General features: G+C 41.9%; 1 protein-coding gene across 1 annotated transcript in view; it reads right to left on the bottom strand.

Moving 5' to 3' along the window:
• Positions 1–3516: 3516 nt before the first annotated feature.
• The window catches only part of LOC141100368 (G protein-coupled receptor kinase 5-like), a 118151-nt gene continuing 101377 nt past the window's right edge, over positions 3517–20290 (bottom strand). Inside the window, exons 11-16 of the mRNA XM_073588801.1 lie at positions 16513–16602; positions 16221–16429; positions 13925–14062; positions 13086–13223; positions 12451–12582; positions 3517–6942 (exon numbers count right to left, since the gene is read on the bottom strand). Of these exons, the coding sequence (XP_073444902.1) occupies positions 6841–6942; positions 12451–12582; positions 13086–13223; positions 13925–14062; positions 16221–16429; positions 16513–16602 (809 nt within the window). The 3' untranslated portion in view covers positions 3517–6840. The remainder of the gene's footprint in view (positions 6943–12450; positions 12583–13085; positions 13224–13924; positions 14063–16220; positions 16430–16512; positions 16603–20290) is intronic.

The following is a 20290-nucleotide window of genomic DNA, read 5'->3' as shown; positions in this document are numbered from 1 at the left end:
TGTTAAAAAAATGGGCGTGTTCCAGTGTTTCGGTAACACAGACAATTATTAACATTCTTCCATTGGAAAATATTTGCACCCCGATAGAATACGACACTGCTGGGGAATGGAGAGCCTGAAATAACGTTCACACATCCCTTTTCTACTGCAGCTTACGCTGTCCATCTGTGGTAAATGCACAGGTTACATGCAGAGATGGTTGTAAATTTCACTGATTTTTGACTTACGTTTTTCCCCAGATATGACAAAACGACTCCTATAAAAGTTTTTATCCTCTTAATACATTGCAGTCATCATATTAGATCGCACTGTGTACTTACAATTGCTCATTTTGCCTTTCAACCCAGATAATCCTTCTCTTTCTCTGCTCTGTGTATAAATAGGAAGTCTTTTGTCCTTGCATTTATCAATCCGGCTTCAGCTCCTTACCCAACTGCTCCCTCCCTCCTTTTTCAGTGACTCATGAGTCATACAGAGAAAATTGACATCCTGTTTCTACATAGAGCTTAGAAGGATTCAGCTAGCCAGTTTTTAATCACGTGATGTCATAGAATTACTGGAAGAGAGAATTATCTGGGTAGAAAGACAAAATGAGCAATTGTAAGTACCCAGCGCTATATAATATGATGACTGTAATATATTAAGAGGATAACATTTTTTATTGGGAGGATCACTTAACTACACACTGGAGAATACTTAAGTTAATTAGTAGCTGACAGTTTCTGGAGGAGCAAACGTTTACTGTGCACTTGCTCTTTAGCAAATAGGTGCTACTGGTACATCAAATGTGAAGATAATTCCCCATAAGGCAGACTGGACACCTCCATACCAGGAACATCGCATAGTAATGTAAATGCAATATTTCTATGCTACATCGATACAATCCATGGATATATTTCGGATCGGGGAACGTAATCGCTTTTGTCAGTTCAAGCACCAGGATTTTCAACCTTGGGAAACTGCAGAAACGTAATATCAATCTGAATTATGGATACATCGTAGTCGCGTCAATTGTGTCTGGGATGGTGAAAGTATGAAATATGACCGTAATATTATTTCAGCAGGAGGATCATGTGGGAAAATTGACAAATGAGAATTAAGTCCTTGCACCCACTTTTCTGTGCATTCAATGAGCCGACCTTCTCTCTCCTGACCATATTTCATCCAGGAAAACCTCCTTGTCAGACCCAGGAGATACATCCATGCCTTGGAGATCTGTCCAAGGCTTTGTGGCGCAATCCTCCTCCAGAAAGTCTCACCGATTCAATGCACCAGGCGTTTCTGTATTTAAGCCTTTCAATACTGGACTATTTTTGCCTTTTAAGTTTTTTGTTTTTTTGTAAAGATTAAAACACTGTACTTATTTTCCCCCAAATCTAAAATCGAATAAGCTTGTTCCTCACTGCTGTATATGTACCCACAACCCTGAAGAGGGAAAGTATAGTCGGGTTGTGATGTATCTATGCCAAGGTGCAAGTAGAGTATGTGTCAGGTGCTTCAGGCAGAGTGACGCCGTGCGTGTACTAGTGTGTCACCCAGGACTAACGAAACAGCTAGGGATGGCAAATATTATGGGGTGGATGTGTGAACTGGCTGTGGGGTGCACTTAGCTCATGGTCAGGCTATTGCGACAGGCGAGTGCAGGAGAGCGAGACGTTCAGTGCCCCTTTACAGTCTCATCTAAGGCACATATGCAACGAGTGGGTGATGTTCACGACATTCAACCTAAGGGCGTAGTTAGACGGCCGTATAACACGGACGACGATAGCATCACTATGCTCAGACTGGCCGGCAGCTCTTCTGACCCGACAGTGACAGCCTGTATTTCTATACAGCGGTCCTGCTTGAGTCAGGAGAGCTGCCGGCCAGTCCGAGCATTGCGATGTAATCGTCGTCCGTGTTACATGGCCGTCTGACTGCATCCAAGCTGAAAGTCAGTCTTCTCTCAAGACATTTTTTTTATGCAGCGTGGATGAAATCTGGCAAAATACCATCCTATCGCTCAAACACGTCATACATTTTGCTCGATTATCTGGTGATCGGTGCCCGTTTTTACTGCCAGATTTTTGGGAAACAAGCATTCGCTTGTTTTTTTTAACATGATGAGTGCTGGAATACATATTCACAAACACTACATACTTGTTACCTGCCTGGCCGACAGGATCCTTTCCACTTGCTCCTAGGTAGTGAGGAGGCCATTTTGAACGACTGGATTTGAAGCGGTGAAGCGTATTTATTTTTCTTAATAGACCTTTTACTGTGGGGTGTAAGGACAAAGATTACAAGACAAATCAATCTACAAGGGTGAGTCAAAAATATTCCGCACTCTGGCGGTAGAATATATTTTACTCGACATTCAATGACAAATCCATTTTTTTTTTACATAATTCTCCCTGCTTTTCAATACACTTTTCCATCTGTCACCAAACCTTTGTATTTCATCATTAAAAAAAAAAAACATTTTAGGCTGAGCTACGAGCCAGGAACGCATCGCTACCTCCAATCTTCATCCTCGTAGGGCTTCTTTCAGGGGACATAGTCCACTGTCACTCCTCTATCCAACAGATTCAGTTGACGTTCACACTCAATGTTCTCATCGGTCATGGACGGCCATTTAGCTCCTTCTTCCTGACTGACACTTGGGCAATCTTCTCGATCCATTCATACAGCCATCTTTTGCTACAAATCCCTTTTTCCATATTATGGGCGTTATCGAAGACTTTGTGCAGACCACAAAATATAAAAAAAAATCAATGCACAGTGTTCTTCTCTGGGGGCAGCCATCGCTTCTCGCACTGCAGTCCCAAATGATGCTGTAAAAAGATCAAACCTTTACAGCAGTGACCCAGTGCGGAAAGCGCTGATAAGACAGTGTGCCCAACAGAGCAATATAATCGGAGCGCGGGAATTTTTTGACTCACCCTCATACACATGTAAGCTTATTCTGAAACCTAGATTAGTTTGATTTGAGGGCAGTGGGAAATTTGAAACAACAAGCCCAATAACTCCATTGCAACAAATAAGGCCGCCTACAGGAATCGGCAACGTTTCTCACCTCTAGAACACTATTGAATTGGTGGGTGACGTGCCATTATGACCGGCTGTGAATGAGGATATACAGTTGCTGAAGTCGGACAAATATGAAAGCATTCTTTACGGTTAGAGCAGCAAAGCGTCGAATCACCTCCTAAAGAAGCGAATAATGGTGGAAAGTGTGCTCTCGTACCAAGGGTGGAACATTGGTTTTCAGGAACACATTTTGCAGAGCTATTAACATTTATGAAAAGTAAGGCTAGGTTCACACCACATCTGAAACGTACACACGAGAGAGCAAAATAAAATTACCTGGACGACATTTCTTTTTCTACATCGGCAATTATTAAAATTTACAAGAGTAAATACATTTATACATTTTCTCACGTTGAAGAATTGGAATATATCCGTCACAATCGGATGCTATAAGGTATCCCAACTTTTTTTTTTTACGCACCAGCTTGAATACGGAGACGACTAGTGCACACTATAATTTTTCTTTATTTTAATGTCAAGATTTGGACCATAAAAAAAAAAAAAAAGAACGGGCATCTGAACAGCCTTATTGAAGAACAATGGTCTGAATGCAGTCCGGACAGCACTCAGACGGAAAATACAGACACGTTAACGTAGCCTTAAAGCGCATTCACATGGGGCAGAATCGCACGGCAAATTCATAGCAATGTTAATGTCTTGGACTTTTAAATGTTTCATCCCGTGTAAATGGAAAAATGGGGAGGCTGCAAATGTTCAAATCCACATCAAACAATATTTAGCAGAAAAGTCGCAGATTTTCATTGTAGATTTGAACACTTTTTAAACTCTGCAGAGAGGTGGAAAATATCATTTAGGAAAATACCCCTTTTCACTGGCAACATAAGAGATTTGTAACTATGAGTACATGAATCAGTAAAAATTAATTAGGAAATTAACTTGCCCGTTTTGTACTTATTCAGATTCTAAAATAAAAGTGTTCACTAGTGGATAACAACTTTAAAGAGAATCTGTCAGTAGAATCAGCCCTCCTTTATGGACACATAGGTCATAGAAAGCTGAGTAAAATGATATCTTCATATCTGCAATCTGATGTCTTATTTCAATCCACGTTTTTCTTAATATGTAAATGAGCTGTTAAGATCTATGGGCCGAACATAGATCTCCCCGAGAATCTACCTCCACGGCTTATTGAAAATGAAAGGGGCATTAGGAGACATGTAATGCCTGACAGTCTACTCTCCTTATCTACATGGCTCACACTGGCAACTCCGCTTTCATTTACAATAAGATCTGGAGTCAGATTCTCAGTGAGATCTATGTCCGGCCCATAGATCTTAACAGCTCATTTACATATTAAGAAAAACCTGGATTTTACGTGAACAAGACATCGGATAGCAGACATACAGGTATCATTTTATTCAGCTTCCTATGACCTACATGTCTATATTGATGTCTTAAGGGGGTGAAAGATTCCCTTTAAGGATACATACATGCACACAGGAGGACATGCAGTGAGGTTTTGTGAGCAGAGAACCCATATACAAAACTTATCCTGGTTCAGTAGAAAACTGTGCGTAAAGTCAGATTTTAAAACCGCAGCATGTCAATTTATTCACAGAGTGGTTGCGATTCACAGGCCTCCTGGTCTAGTACCTGACCGATCACCATACAATCCCGGCCTCCTATAAAGTCGTCACGTCCCATGTGACTGCTGTTACATCATCACAGGAGGCAAAGCAGTACAAATACCAGCAAGGTATCCTCCGAAGTACCAGCGAAGGAGAGTATAATGTTTTATTTTTAAGCAAATCTAAACCAAATTATGCACGATTTGGTGGAAATACCCCAAAAAAAGAAAAATCAAGAAAAATCCAAGTCAGAAATTCATGCATTTTTTTAATGAGGTTTTTTGACTCAAGTTTTTTTTTCAGCCTTTTGACTTCAATGAAAAGTTTGGCTTGGGATCTAGGTAGAGGTGAGCAAGAAGGTTTTCAGGATCCTGGTCGGTTGCCCGTGGTGGCAGCAGGACCAGAGCCTGCAAAGCGCTTTTTACGAGCTGCATCTCCTGCACTTCTTGGAATTATTAGGTCTTTTTCGACAGCATCGTTAACACATACAATGTTCTACCGGACCTACCAATCAAGAGAAGCGCCGGGGATGCCAGCATGGTTCACAGCGACCATGGACTAGTGACTTGCCTACTGGACCAGGATCTGGCAAAATCTTTATGCTCATTGCTAGTTCTACAGAAAATTGGAATCAAAGAAACGATGTGCCACCGTTATTTACCGCAGCGCGGTTTTTAAAACCACCCCAGGCAAACATGCACCGTGTGAGCAACACTGGAAACATGAAAACAACGGGGCTCGGTTTTTTCGTGTAGATTTTGATGCAGAAAAAGGGCATTTTCTACACTAAAATCCATGCAAAAAAAAATAAAAAATCTAACTGTGACTTTATCACCGTGAAAATCTGGTGAATTTTCTTCCTAACCAAAAGTTCATCTATATGGGTCAGTATCCGCATCATTTTCCAAAAGAAAAGTTTCTGGTTTTCTTGCTTCCCTCGATCCAAACTTTTTTTTTTTTTCTTTGCCAGGACATACACCGACTCAACATGGACTGATGATCGAACCATGCAAATCATTCTCCGCAGATAAGGCTTTGTAATAAAAACTGGCAAAGTGGACACTAAAAAAAAAAAATAGATCTAGAAATTATATAACAACATTTTTCATTTCAATATTTTTTTTGTCAATACTCCTTTCTGCCAGAACAGTCCCCAAAAACTATGACTTAAAAGTGACGATAAGTTAGAAATGGTTGTGGGGGGTGCAATAAAAACTAAAATGAAAAACTTACCTATTTGATGGTCTCAACATACTAGGGAAACGGCAGAAAAGACCAACAATCAGCTTTTCCTCTCCCATATTATAAATATATATATATATATATATATATATATATATATATATATATATATATATATATATATATATATATATTTATTTATTTTTTATTTATTGGGGATGGGTGAGGTTATGGCAGACGACTGTATGTAAATCTCATCAGCCTAAACCCCTCCACATTCTCACAAAGTTGTTGCTTCACATGCACCATCACTGGAGGTGGAGAGAAGAGAAGAAGTAGTAAACTTGGTAATTGTTTTTGCCTCCTTTTTTTTTTTTTTACCTCTTTAGCTCCGAAAAAAAAGCCACCTTCCACTGCGGGTAGGAGATAGGTTGACAATACGACTTTTGTAATAATGACCGATAATAAACACTGGCAAAAAAAGGCAACTGAAAAGAATACATGTTACATAATAAAAGGAAAAAATTGTCAGAATTTCAGCACATTTGATTGATGAACGTTTCTTCCCGTTGGGAAAATATGGCAGGATGACACAGAATGGATTTCCCACTCATCCCGTTTTCCTATACAATGCATTATCAAGTCAATAAAAAAAAAAAAAAATACAGAACAATAATAAAAAAAATAAACAAACACAGCTTGTATATTTCCATGGACGTCGCATAAAACAGTTTATCAGAAATGATTTGCTTAAAATGCAAAAAGAGAAAAAAAATAAAATAAAAGTCCGAGATCTCACCACTGCTGGAAGCAGTAATTGAAATTTTCCCATCAGTCTGTTTGGTCATCAAAGACCTAAAATATATATTTATATTTTTTCCTGTAAAAAGTTTTGCACAGAGTCCAAGGGTAAACCTGAGAAAACGGGTGGGACGGAGGAAAGAGGCTTGTTGGATGGCTTCTTGAGAAAACCAGTGCGGGATGGTTCGAAGATATTCCGTCAAGATGACAAGTCCGTTGCCGTCCTGCTTTGGAAGGTGTGGTTTGTGGCGTTCACGTTTGAAAGGGAGGAGTCGTTTGGGGTGATACCATAGTCGGCCGGCTGGGAAAGGAAAGGGCAAAAAGTTATTAGTAAAAAAAAAAAAAAATTGGCCATCGGTTCTCAAAAATATAAAATAAAGCGGGTCTCCATAATGCGGCAGCTGCTACATGGAAGGATAGATTGTAAAACTAAGGTAATACATAAAACATTATTATATTATCAGTTAATAAAATGAAAGGTGAAATTAAATCCAATCAATATTTGGTGTCTTCTACTAAGGTCAAATATTTCACATTTTCACTCATCCTGCTGCCTTTTTCTGCATCCAAGTTCCTATATTTTCATGCATAATTAAGTCACTTGGCGTTGTTTCCATGTCGGAGGTATGGATTTTTGGCCACAATACTTCCATGAAGACCACTTCTGGTCAGACTTCTCTTATCAGTATATACACTCACTGGCCACTTTATTAGGTACACCATGCTAGTAAGGGGTTGGACCCCCTTTTGCCTTCAGAACTGCCTCAATTCTTCGTGGCAGAGATTCAACAAGGTGCTGGAAGCATTCCTCAGAGATTTTGGACCATATTGACATGATGGCATCACACAGTTGGCGCAGATTTGTCGGCTGCACATCCCTGATGCGAATCTCCCGTTCCACCACATCCCAAAGATGCTCTATTGGATTGAGATCTGGTGACTGAGGAGGCCATTTGAGTACAGTGAACTCATTGTCATGTTCAAGAAACCAATCTGAGATGATTCGAGCTTTATGACATGGCGCATTATCCTGCTGAAAGTAGCCATCAGATGTTGGGTACATTGTGGTCATAAAGGGATGGACATGGTCAGCAACAATACTCAGGTAGGCTGTGGCGTTGCAACGATGCTCAATTGGTACCAAGGGGCCCAAAGAGTGCCAAGAAAAAATTCCCCACACCATGACACCACCACCACCAGCCTGAACCGTTGATACAAGGCAGGATGGATCCATGCTTTCATGTTGTTTACGCCAAATTCTGACCCTACCATCCGAATGTCGCAGCAGAAATCGAGACTCATCAGACCAGGCAACGTTTTTCCAATCTTCTACTGTCCAATTTCGATGAGCTTGTGCAAATTGTAGCCTCAGTTTCCTGTTCTTAGCTGAGAGGAGTGGTACCCAGTGTGGTCTTCTGCTGCTGTAGCCCATCTGCCTCAAAGTTCGACGCACTGTGCGTTCAGAGATGCTCTTCTGCCTACCTTGGTTGTAACGGGTGGCAATTTGAGTCACTGTTGCCTTTCTATCAGCTCGAACCAGTCTGCCCATTCTCCTCTGACCTCTGGCATCAACAAGGCATTTCCGGCCACAGAACTGCCGCTCACTGGATTTTTTTTCTTTTTCGGACCATTCTCTGTAAACCCTAGAGATGGTTGTGCGTGAAAATCCCAGTAGATCAGCAGTTTCTGAAATACTCAGACCAGCCCTTCTGGCACCAACAATCATGCCACGTTCAAAGGCACTCAAATCACCTTTCTTCCCCATACTGATGCTCGGTTTGAACTGCAGGAGATTGTCTTGACCATGTCTACATGCCTAAATGCACTGAGTTGCCGCCATGTGATTGGCTGATTAGAAATTAAGTCTTAACACACAGTTGGACAGGTGTACCTAATAAAGTGGCCAGTGAGTGTAGGTGTAGCTGGTTGCTGACAGTTCTGAACATCTTCTGATTTGGAAGGGAAGCATGATGTGTCTTTCATCTGCTGGACGACCTCTGTGTTTACTATCTCCAAAATTGATCATTTCTTGGTTTTTCTTCAAAAATGCTTCAGAACAGCACATCTTGAAAACCCTAAGGATATGTGTCCACAGTCCGGATATGCAGCGCTTTGGACGCAGCGGAAATCCGTTTCGGCCCAAAGCGCTGACCCCTTTTGTACGCGCGGTGATTCCGCATGTGTTCATTGCACACATGCGGAATCACCGCATCCTATTCATGGACTGAGTTATTTATCTTGCGGAGACGGAGCGGCCCTGCGCTGCATGTCCGGTTACGCAGGGCCGCTGGATGTGGCCGTGCACGCATAGTGGAGACGGGATTTTATAAAAATCCCCTCTACTAGGCTGTAACATCTGGATACTGCGAATAGGACGCTGCGGCTGTACGCAGCGTCCAATCTGCAGCAAATCCTGAAGGAATCCTGACCGTGGAAACATACCCTAAGTCTGCTTTGTAATCCTTAGCTGGGAGAAACCTTGCTGATACAGTATAACTACCTGGTGTCTTTTTGCTGTGCTTCGTCTTGCTATGGTGTATGACTTGGACATGGAACTGGTTTCCAAAATTTCACCTCTATAGCAGAGTTTGGGTTCATTCCCACTTGCAAAGAAATCGGATTGCATTCGGACCAATGTTATTCTATCATTTTGTGTTCATCTGCGATTTTTTTTCTTACAACTCCGATCGCAGCATTCTGCGATTGGAATCGGAAATCAGATCACATTCGACAAAAGAGGTCATTGGATGAGCGAGAAAAAAAAAAAATCGAACAGCATGCAAACGATGCGAGTGCCATCCAATTTGTACACACCGATGTCCTTTGAAAAGCAGGCAATTCAGCAGCTGTCTACAGTAAAATCACAGCATGACCCGACAGTATAGAATAGATAAAATAGATATATACACACAGAATCGATAAATATTTAGATGTCAGTGACATATACAATTAGTAAAGTGTTTGTGCAGCTTACTGTACATGTATTTTATTTCAAAATAAATTATTTTCTGAACAAAATGGCGTGGGCTACCGCGTAATTTTCATGACCACCAGAGTGAAAGAAGACCGCTCGGGGCAGATGTTTATAGCCTGGGAATGGGATAATACAATGAAGCTTCCCAGGCTATTAATATCAGCTCACAGCTGTATACTTAGCCTTTACAAGTTAATAAAATAGGGGTCCCCCTATATTTAATAACCAGCAAAGGCTAGGCAGAGAGCTGCGGGCTGATATTAATAGCCTAGGAAGGGGCCATGGATATTGGCCCCCTCCAAGACTAAAAACATCAGATCTCAGCAGCCCCAGCAATGGAGCCAAATCTGGCACTTAGCCTCGCTCTTGACACTTGACCTGATGTGGTAGCAAATGAGGTAATAGTTGAGGGGGTTGATGCCACCTTTGCATTTTCAGGTGACATCAAGCCCAGCGGTTAGTAATGGAGAGTCATCTATAAGACTACCCCCATTACTAACTCTATTGTCATATTATATAAATTTATATCAAATCACACACCCAGAATAAAGTCCTTTAATTGAAATAATGACTCGGAGGGCCAATATCCATGGCCCCTTCCTAGGCTATTAATATTAGCCCGCAGCTGTCTGCCTAGCCTTTGCTGACTATTCAATATAGGGGGACCCTACGTCATTTTTGTTTGTGGGGTTCCCCCATTTTAATAACCAGTAAAGGCTAAGTATACAGCTGGGAGCTGATATTAACAGAGTGGGAATCTCCATGGGTATTACCACCTTGCCAGGCTATAAACATCTGCCCCCAGGTGTCAGCTTTCCCTCTGCTGGTTTGGAAAATTACACGGGGAGACTACGCCATTTTTTTTTCAGAAAAATAATCATTTATCAAATTAAATACACGTACAGTACACTACACACACAAAGCACTGACTATTTATCGCACTCACAAATTATATATATATATATATATATATATATATATATATTTGTATCCATCTATCTTGAAGAATATTTCACTGGTAAACTGTGTAAATTACAGAGAATTGCTCATGTTATAGTCGCATAGCAATCGGATGTAAATCGGATGCTAGGTGTTAAAAATCGGATTGTACTCGCATGAAAACTGTATGACACTCGTCTGGCATTTCAGGAACAAAAGCGGAACAATTTTAAAATCGCTAGTGTGTCTCCGGCCTTTGGCTGTCCCTCACACGATTGTAAGCCTCCTACACAGCTGTTTCTGTTTTAGTTAAGGACTGTATTTCAAACAACCTATGAAAATGATCACTGACACCTGTTCAGTATAATTGGTTACTCATGCACATGACTATAATCTTACAAAATCTCTGACTTTGTGCAAGTTTACCAAGAAAACTGATGCTGTTCTGAAAGCAAAGGACGGTCACACCAAGTATTGAGAGGGTTTACAATGGGAACACCCAAATCCCAGTATAACCTTGATTCAATTGCACGTCTGGGATATCAATCTGTGCAGTTATAAGTGATTGTAATCTATTTCACTTGCTTTTGCGCAAACGAAAGTAACAACAGCAAGACAAGGGAATGGAGTTACTGGTTGCGGCCATAGACTATTTCTCTCTCCTTATAGTCCTGACTTATAATTCTCTAGCTTTAGATTTTTTCTAGTGCCCTTGTCGCACAAGGCTGTACCTGCAGTGCATTCAGGTGGCACAGGTAGTCCAGATCCTCCAGGGTGGAACAGGTTTCTGTGCCTCCCAGCACAATGTCAAGAGCATGGAGCAAATGCCATGATGAGAGCCGTTCTACAAGGAGAGCCAGATAGGGCAGTAAAAGGACTTTAACCCAGCATCAGGACCGCTATTTGCTCCTCTGTGCGAAGGGGACCAAGAGGAACGCTGTCAGACCCCTCCGGAGTCTACTGGTCCATTTTTCTAACCAAAGTGTCAGAAGCAGACTCCATGAGGGTGACATGAGGCCTGGTGTCCTGTAGTGGGATCTGTGCTCACAGCTCCATTCGAATTAACCAGAGAACGGCAGAATTGTCAGGTCCGTCATTGGTGTCCCACTCCCTTGACACATGAGAGAAGCTTCACATTAAGCACATGGGGCACATGGAAGAGTCTAGAGATGCCATGGTGTTATTTAGCATGGCCAGCTTGGTGGTGGGTCGGTGAAAGCCTAGGGAGACAAATCTTTGGAGGCCTCCACAGAAAAGCCCAAAGGCACCCTGACTGCTGTCAACAACTAGGATAACGTCCTCAGAATCAATGTCAGACCTAACACTGGTGCAGGACAATGCCCGGCCTCGTGGCCAGATAGTGTAGGCCAGAGTTCCCCAACTCCAGTCCTCAAGACCCACCAACAGATCATGTTTTCAGGATTTCCTTTGTATTGCACAGGTGATGCAATTATCACCTGAGCAATACTAAGGAAAACCTGAAAACATGATCTGTTGGTGGGCCTTGAGGACTGGAGTTGGGGAACCCTGGTGTAGGCAGTCCCTGGATGATGAAGGTATTGATATCATAGACTGGTCCTCATGTTCCCCAGACCTGAATCACACAGAGAACCACGCGGTATTATGTGTCAGAGTATCTGATGCCGCCAGCTAGCGTCACAGACTGTGCAGGACCCAGTGATCCAGGTCTGGGAGGAGATCCCTGAAGACCCCATGTGCTTTCTCATCATGACCATGTATGACTCGAGGAACATGGGGGTCATACACACGAGTCACAATTTATAACAGTGAAGAATTTCAACTTGAAGCTTGCATCCATCAAAAAGGAGACGTGTGATTTACGTGTCTACATTATTTTTTGGAGCAGAGTTATTCGGATGAACAAGCGATACTTACATGTCTTCGGAAGATCCTTTGGAGCAGGCTACGTTTTGGCGGTTCGGGAAGCTGCCTCCAGTCAAGATCCGGACAGCGGGTCCCATTTGGTCCGAAGACGTTGAGGTCCTTGAAGCATTCAGTCTCAATCATCTAAAGAGACAAACACATAAATCAGCCGGATTGTAACAAATCTGCATGGATCTGTGGAGGAACCAATCAAGAAGTGTTTACTCCCCCTGCAATGCCCCCACAGGGGAAGTAAAGAATAACACCCTTCTCATTGAAATCCTTAGTAAGCGGTCCCCTTGTAATAATAACCTAACGGTATTTAAAGGGGGTTATGTGGTGAAAATGTATCTATGGAATAAGTGATCACTTACTGATCGGTGGGGGTCCAACTGACGGGACCGGCAGAACTGGGTATTTTTATCCCTGACGGGGCACTTTTTTCACTGTTAGTATGGAGTGTCAAGTCTATTCATTCACTATAGTGTGGACTGAAAACTAGAGGGGGCTCACTGCATTCAATGGTAAATGTGTATACAGTAAGCTCCCCATAGTGGTGGCTGTAAGCAACTAGAATTATATCATTTCAATTTTATCCCTATATAGATTATGAACCTGCACAATGTTATACATTAAAAAACACTCACCTCATTCTGCCAGGGAATTGGCACACAGCCTGTGGCAAACTTGACATAGAAATCATTGTCTGTTTTATCCAAGTTGACCCCTTTAACTGTTGAAAACTGCTCAATATCCAGCACATCCTTACAATACACTGCCCGAGGCTAAGGAGTGAGAAAAACACAGACTTAAGCAATTTTACAGTGAAATAATAAAACAGAATAATAGAATAGGGTTGAGCAAGAACATCTGCAGGACTCTGTCCAGTGGCCTCATCGATTGCTCCGTGGCTGCTAGACCACAGCATTGCGAACCTCCTACCTGCTGCATCCCCAGTACCTCTATGATTAGCAGACTCGGCACAATGCCTCCATTGTGACTTGATGCACCCATTATGTGATGCCGGACATAGTAGTCAGAAGTGGTGCCAGGGATGTTGGTAGGTAGAAGGTCCGCAGAGCTCTGGTCTGGCACCCACGGACTACAGACATGGCCACAGGTCTAGCATCTACACATCTTACAACTCTCTTGGAACTCTCTGCCATATGATGTTGTAATGAGTGATTCCCTACTAAAATTTAAGAAGGGACTGGATGCCTTTCTTGGAAAGTATAATATTACAGGGTATATACACTAGTTAACTTAATATTGCGTTGATCCAGGGAGCTAGTCTGATTGCTGTATGTGGAGTCGGGAAGGAATTTTTTTCCCCAATGTGAAGCTTACTGTTGCCACATGGGTTTTTTTTGCCTTCCTCTGGATCAACATATTAGGGCAAGTTAGGATAGGATATGGGTTGAACTAGATGGACTTAAAGTCTCCCTTCAACCTTAATAACTATGTTACTATGTTACAAGATACATACGTCTGGCACAAAGGACGGCTTCATCACTCCAGCTTCCAGCCTCTTGAAATTGATGTTCCTGAGAAACGGATGCTGCTTCACTTGGCTGGCACCCTGGTCATTGCACCCCAGCCGCTGCTTTGGGTCTTTGGCTAATAGCTGCGAAGAACACAAATGACAATTATAACGTCTCCATTCACTTTGGCCTTATAAACTTCCTACGTTTTCTTCTTTTTTTTTCTCCTTAATTTAAATTAAGTCCCGAATTAAGTTTTTTAAAACCATTCTAGAAGTGATGATGTATTAATTTCCTAAAAATAAAGGAATTAACTTTCACTTGGGAAAAAGTACATATTTGGTACCACTGCAATCAGAAAGAAACATGGAATAAAGAAAATCTGATATTTTCCAACATGGTAAACAGTGAAAATGAGTTAATAAAATGTGAATACATGATATTTACCCCTAATGGTAATATATATATATATATATATATATATATATATATATATATATATATAAAAATCATTTTGGGATGGGGAAATGAAATAACAAAACTAAATTGTGGTTGTAGTACAGTAGTTACACTGACTCTGATTAAGTCCATATAAAGTTTTGCTGTCCTAGGAGGATTTTCCTGACATTTTATTGAGTTGTAATTTAGATCAAAACCTGTAAACAGCTTACAACACAGCAAAGGGATCTCAATGTTGACAGTTATCAGACCGGAGAAGTGTAAAAAAAAACAAAACAAAAACATTTTTGAAGTTATTAGATATATCATGGAGCGCTGTGAAGATGTCATCAAGTAGACTAAATTTGGTACAACAGTGACAAAACCTGTACCTGGACTTAACTCAAAAACTTATGAAAAGGACAACTAGAAAATCAGTCAGGGAGGCTGTCAAGAGGCCTACAGCAACATTAAAGGAGCTGCAGGTATTTCTGGCACGTACTGGTTGTGTACTGTAATCTCCCATATTCTTCATATGTCTGGCCTGTGGTGTAGCGTGGCAAGACCAAAGCTTTTTCTTAGAAAGAAAAATACATAAAAGCCCAGGGTATGTTTTGCCAAAACCTACGTCAAGTCTGACAAAAGCATGTGGCAAAACGTGTTAGGGTCTGAGGAGACCAAGTGTGAATTTTTTACCCATAATTCCAAAAGGTATGTTTGGTGTAAAAGCCAACACTGCACATCATCCAAAAAAACAAACAAACCATAACCACAGTGAGGCATGGTGAAGGAAGCATAATGCTTTGTACCTGCTTTTCAGTAGCTGGAACTTTAGTCAAAGTGGAGGAAATTATGAGCAATTCCAAAAATCAGTCAATTTTTAAAATCTAAACCTTAAGGCCTCTGCTCAAAAGCTGAAGATAAGTTTCACCTTTCAGCAGAACAACTATCCTAAGAATACCTCAAAATAAGAAAAAATAAATAAATGGTTTCGCTAGGAGAACATGCAAATTGTCTCTTCAGAGAGGAAGAGGACTAGAACTCTGGTGTCACCCATAGGAAGTAGCAACCCTAAAAGTCAATGTCAACCCTTTAACAAGCCTTGCCATATTACTTAGGATAAAAGCCAAAACCAGAATCTCAATTTGCAGACACAGTGATTTGTGGGGTACTGCCCCTCGTCAGTGCAAAGTGTGAGGTCTGGTTTGGCTGTGTGAGGCATCTGATTGGAATCAAAGAGGTAACGTTTCTGCTTGCGGGGAGTGACATGTTAAGCATGCCGAGATGAGGAGCACTGCGGGTTTAAGTCTCTACATCTAGGCATGCTTACATTTCACTCTCCCCAAGGAGAAACGTTACCCCTTGGATACAGGCCAGGAGAAGATGAAAGTTTTGGTGGGCGACCTGAAGAGGTGCGCTGTACACAGGAGATGCCTTCACAATCTTACAGCTATGGAGCTACTGTAAGGAAGAGTGGGCAGAGACTGCTCCTTCTAGATGTGCAGTGTGGATAGACCCAAAAAGACTGAATGAGGTCATAAATTAAAAGGAAACTTCAACATAGCAAAAGTTTAATTAAGGCTGTGCATATTTATTTTAGTTCATTATTTTTCGACCAAAAAAAAAAAAAAGATTTCAGTTTATTTTTTAATGAATTTGTATAGATTATGGGTGACATTAAAGGTGGAATAAGTTCTGACACGATCTCTCTTGGTATGACTTTTTTTCACTTGACAAAAATCAGCATTTTAACAATGGTGCGAACACTAGTATAGGAAGTGAGCCTCTGTAGGTGCTGTAACACGCACGAGCCTATGGGGCAGTACAGCTATGGTGCAGCCGCGGCGCACATGCGTCACTTACCATCTTACATATAGACTTTGCGTCTTCTGTGAACTTCTCAGAATACGACTCTTGTTCTTCTTGAACTCGTTTTTCCACCTCTTCCCTTTTCACCCGTTCCTTCCTGGCACGGAACGGAGACTGTCCCTCAATCATTTCGTATATGATGCAGCCCATCCCCCACCAATCAGGGCTAAACGTATATCTCTCATTCTTAATGACTTCTGGAGCTGTAACAAGAGGAGGATAGTGGGTGATTCAGCCGGCCGCAGTCTTATCTGCCATAGGTGACACTACTGGTGAAGACACTCACCCATGTAGCCCACAGTTCCCACTCTTCCGCGGATACTCTCACCATCTGGAATTTTGATAGCCAATCCCAAATCTGAGATTCGGATGTGACCTGTGCAGGAAAAAAAAGAACAACTGATATTATAGTTGACTATTACAATGGAAGACATGATAAACAGCAGTGCTCCAGTATCTACACGTCTTCGCTCACTGGCACAGTCCTGTGCTGCTGTGCTCAGCCTCCCACTAGAGAAAGCAAGTGTTTCTATGTGCATATATATAGTATGTAAGTACTTCCTTAAAGGGAATCTGTCAGTGAGTTTTTGTTATGTAATCAGAGCCACATGATGTAGGGGCCGAGACCCTGATTCCAACGATGTGTCACTTACTGGGCTGCTGCTTGTAGTATCAATAGAAGAAATGTTTTATCAGCAGGAAATCATCACTGCAGGACTAGGTGTCTCGTGCCTCCTAGTCAACTGCTCTGTATAACCCCGCCCCCACCACTGATTGGCAGCTTTCGTCTTATGCAAAGTGTACACAAAGTATCCGATCAGTGGCATGGGAGGAGTTATACACATACATTCAGAGCTCTGCTAGTTCTGCAGCAGAGAAAACAGGGATTTTATGAAAATGACATCAAGCATCCCAGAAAGTGATACCATCACTGGAATCAGGGTCTCAGCCCTTATATCATGCTGGTCTCAGATTACACACCAAAAAACTTGGTGAAAAGATTCTCTTTAAAGCAACGCCCTTCTTCTGGTTATACTTTCTCATGTCTTAATGAGAACTTTTATTTTTTTGGGAAAAAAATGATCTAAAAACCATAATTTTGTGTAGACCCTATATATATCTGCCATACTGCTGATGAGGCCACGTCTCAGGCTCTGTGGTGCAGCTCTAGAGAAGTCACAGGTGAGTTTACTACACTGGACAGTAGCACTTTCCCAGCGGATGCATCTCGTTTCCTATTAAGCAATAATAATATAGATTTTTCGTTGTTTTTTTTTTCCGGGAACACACTGGCTTATTTACTTACAGTGACTCGACGCCCTATAAAACCTGATGTCATAAAGCAGGAGTATGAATGAGATTCCTGTCTGCACCATTGAGCTGATGACGGGTTTTCACTATAAAATTACAGAGCAGCGAGCTGACCTTAAGAAGAGCAGCGTCAGCAGCGTACGCCCCCTACAGACTAGACAAAGGCAAGACCACTTAAATGTTGGCTGCACTTACAGATGATGACTACTCTCAATTCACCCTTACGGGAATAGTTGTTTATGTTGACAAATTGCCGCTGTTTCCAAAACTTCCATGTCCTAGAACGCTCCGGATTTATTATAATGTGTTAATCCTGGGCCTTTTCACACTTTATAGTTTTTATTAATGGAGAAAAAAAAATGCAGTGTTTTACAGTCATAGCAAAATGAATCAGATTTTATTCACACAGTGCATTTTTTCTAAAAAAAATAAATAAATAAAAATACTGATAAATAAAAAATGTCACTGTTAAACTGCATTTTTTCCCCCACTGAGATCTGATAATATTGGTGGTTCTTTTGTCTCTGCTCCTGCTCTCCTGTCTTACAGTAATTCCTCCTGCTCTCCTGTCTTACAGTACTTCATCTTGCTCTCCTGTCTTACAGTACTTCCTCCTGCTCTCCTGTCTTCCAGTACTTCCTCCTGCTCTCCTGTCTTACAGTACTTCATCTTGCTCTCCTGTCTTACAGTACTTCCTCCTACTCTCCTGTCTTCCAGTACTTCCTCCTGCTCTCCTGTCTTCCAGTACTTCCTCCTGCTCTGCTGTCTTCCAGTACTTCCTCCTGTTCTCCTGTCTTACAGTACTTCCTCCTGTTCTCCTGTCTTACAGTACTTCCTCCTGCTCTCCGGTCTTCCAGTACTTCCTCCTGCTCTCCTGTCTTCCAGTACTTCCTCCTGTTCTCCTGTGTTACAGTACTTCCTCCTGCTCTCCAGTCTTACAGTACTTCCTCCTGCTCTCCTGTCTTCCAGTACTTCCTCCTGTTCTCCTGTCTTACAGTACTTCCTCCTGTTCTCCTGTCTTACAGTACTTCCTCCTGTTCTCCTGTCTTACAGTACTTCCTCCTGTTCTCCTGTCTTACAGTACTTCCTCCTGTTCTCCTGTCTTACAGTACTTCCTCCTGTTCTCCTGTCTTACAGTACTTCCGCCTGCTCTCCTGTCTTACAGTACTTCCTCCTGTTCTCCTGTCTTACAGTACTTCCTCCTGTTCTCCTGTCTTACAGTACTTCCTCCTGTTCTCCTGTCTTACAGTACTTCCTCCTGTTCTCCTGTCTTACAGTACTTCCTCCTGTTCTCCTGTCTTACAGTACTTCCTCCTGTTCTCCCGTCTTACAGTACTTCCTCCTGCTCTCCTGTCTTACAGTACTTCCTCCTGTTCTCCTGTCTTACAGTACTTCTTCCTGCTCTCCTGTCTTACAGTACTTCCTCCTGTTTTCCTGTCTTACAGTACTTCTTCCTGCTCTCCTGTCTTACAGTACTTCCTCCTGTTCTCCTGTCTTACAGTACTTCCTCCTGTTCTCCCGTCTTTAAAACTGTAAACAGGCATAACAGAGAGGCGGACTTTCAGTTCAGGACATGCAGGCTGCCGGGCTATTCTAGAAGTAATGTAAGCTAGGAAATGAGGAGAAAGAAAGCTCCAGCCCCTGTAGTGCTGGCAGAATACTTTTAATTATGAATCGTAGACTCAGAAACAGTGGATGGCAAATTCCAGAGGATGAGAATTAAGACAGCTCCTGGATATACAAGACAAGCTGTGAATTTTTCTTGTGGTGGTCTCTAATGTTTTGAGTCAAATGAGTACACTTTGATAACGTACATGGCAAATATAAATTAAAAAAAAAAAAAAAAAAAAATCACTGGTGAACACCCTGTTCCCTCAATGTTAAAGGCAGGGACAGAGGCAGCTAGTGTCGGAACCCTCATATCCAAGCTTCCTAGATCCCCCATTTTTCGGACCCCCCCCATTTTGGACTTTGTAAGACTAAAAGAGAAAGCAGTTTCAAAATTTCACCACAAGGTGGCATAAACGTCCACTACAGAGTGTTCTATATAGCCTTAATGGGCATCTCCCACGTTCGGGACTGCCATTGTGAATAGAGCCGTAGACACAGAGGTCAGATCACTCACAGGGCCAGATACGCCGAGGGGTGAACGGCCACAGAGAAAGGCTATGGCTTACATTGCAAATACAGAAAACCACAGTATGTGTGGCTGCCCAAATAAAGGATGGTTTTTTTTTTAATTTATGGGCAAGAAAATGTATTTAATATACTAAATAATTGTGTTTTTTTCCTTCTTTTTTCTATTTCCTGATACTTTGTTATCACATTCATTAATTTTTCAATCCTGTTAAGGGATTATCACTTTACAGCTTTATTTCACTCTGGTTTGCTAACACTTTATTCTCCGTTTCACACTTAGGTATCCTAAATGTAGACTTACAAAATGGGGTCTTCTGACTGCAGAGGGGGGGTCCCCTATTCTGATCAGATCACCAAGAAACCCAGTGGCCTGATGAATCAGAGCGCAGCAATCAGAGGCTTAAAGCACATATGCCAAACTCTGGCCCCGAGGGTATTTGGTCCTCAACTCCGGGTGGGTCCCCAGAGTGTATTTGGCCCTCGACTCCGGGTCGGTCACCAGAGTATAGTCAGCCATAAAGGCTGGGTGGGTCTCCCGCCTGGTATTGCACTTTCAACTATATCTCAGCATTCTGGATGCAGATATAGTTGAAAGCAATGATGTAGGATTAGGA

This window comes from Dendrobates tinctorius, unplaced genomic scaffold (genome assembly GCF_039654945.1).
Source record: "Dendrobates tinctorius isolate UK_male_01 unplaced genomic scaffold, ASM3965494v1 ptg000104l, whole genome shotgun sequence".
NCBI classification, from domain to species: Eukaryota; Metazoa; Chordata; class Amphibia; order Anura; family Dendrobatidae; genus Dendrobates; species Dendrobates tinctorius.
Note: the sequence above shows the minus strand (reverse complement) of the source record. Positions and strands in the feature narration are given on the sequence as shown.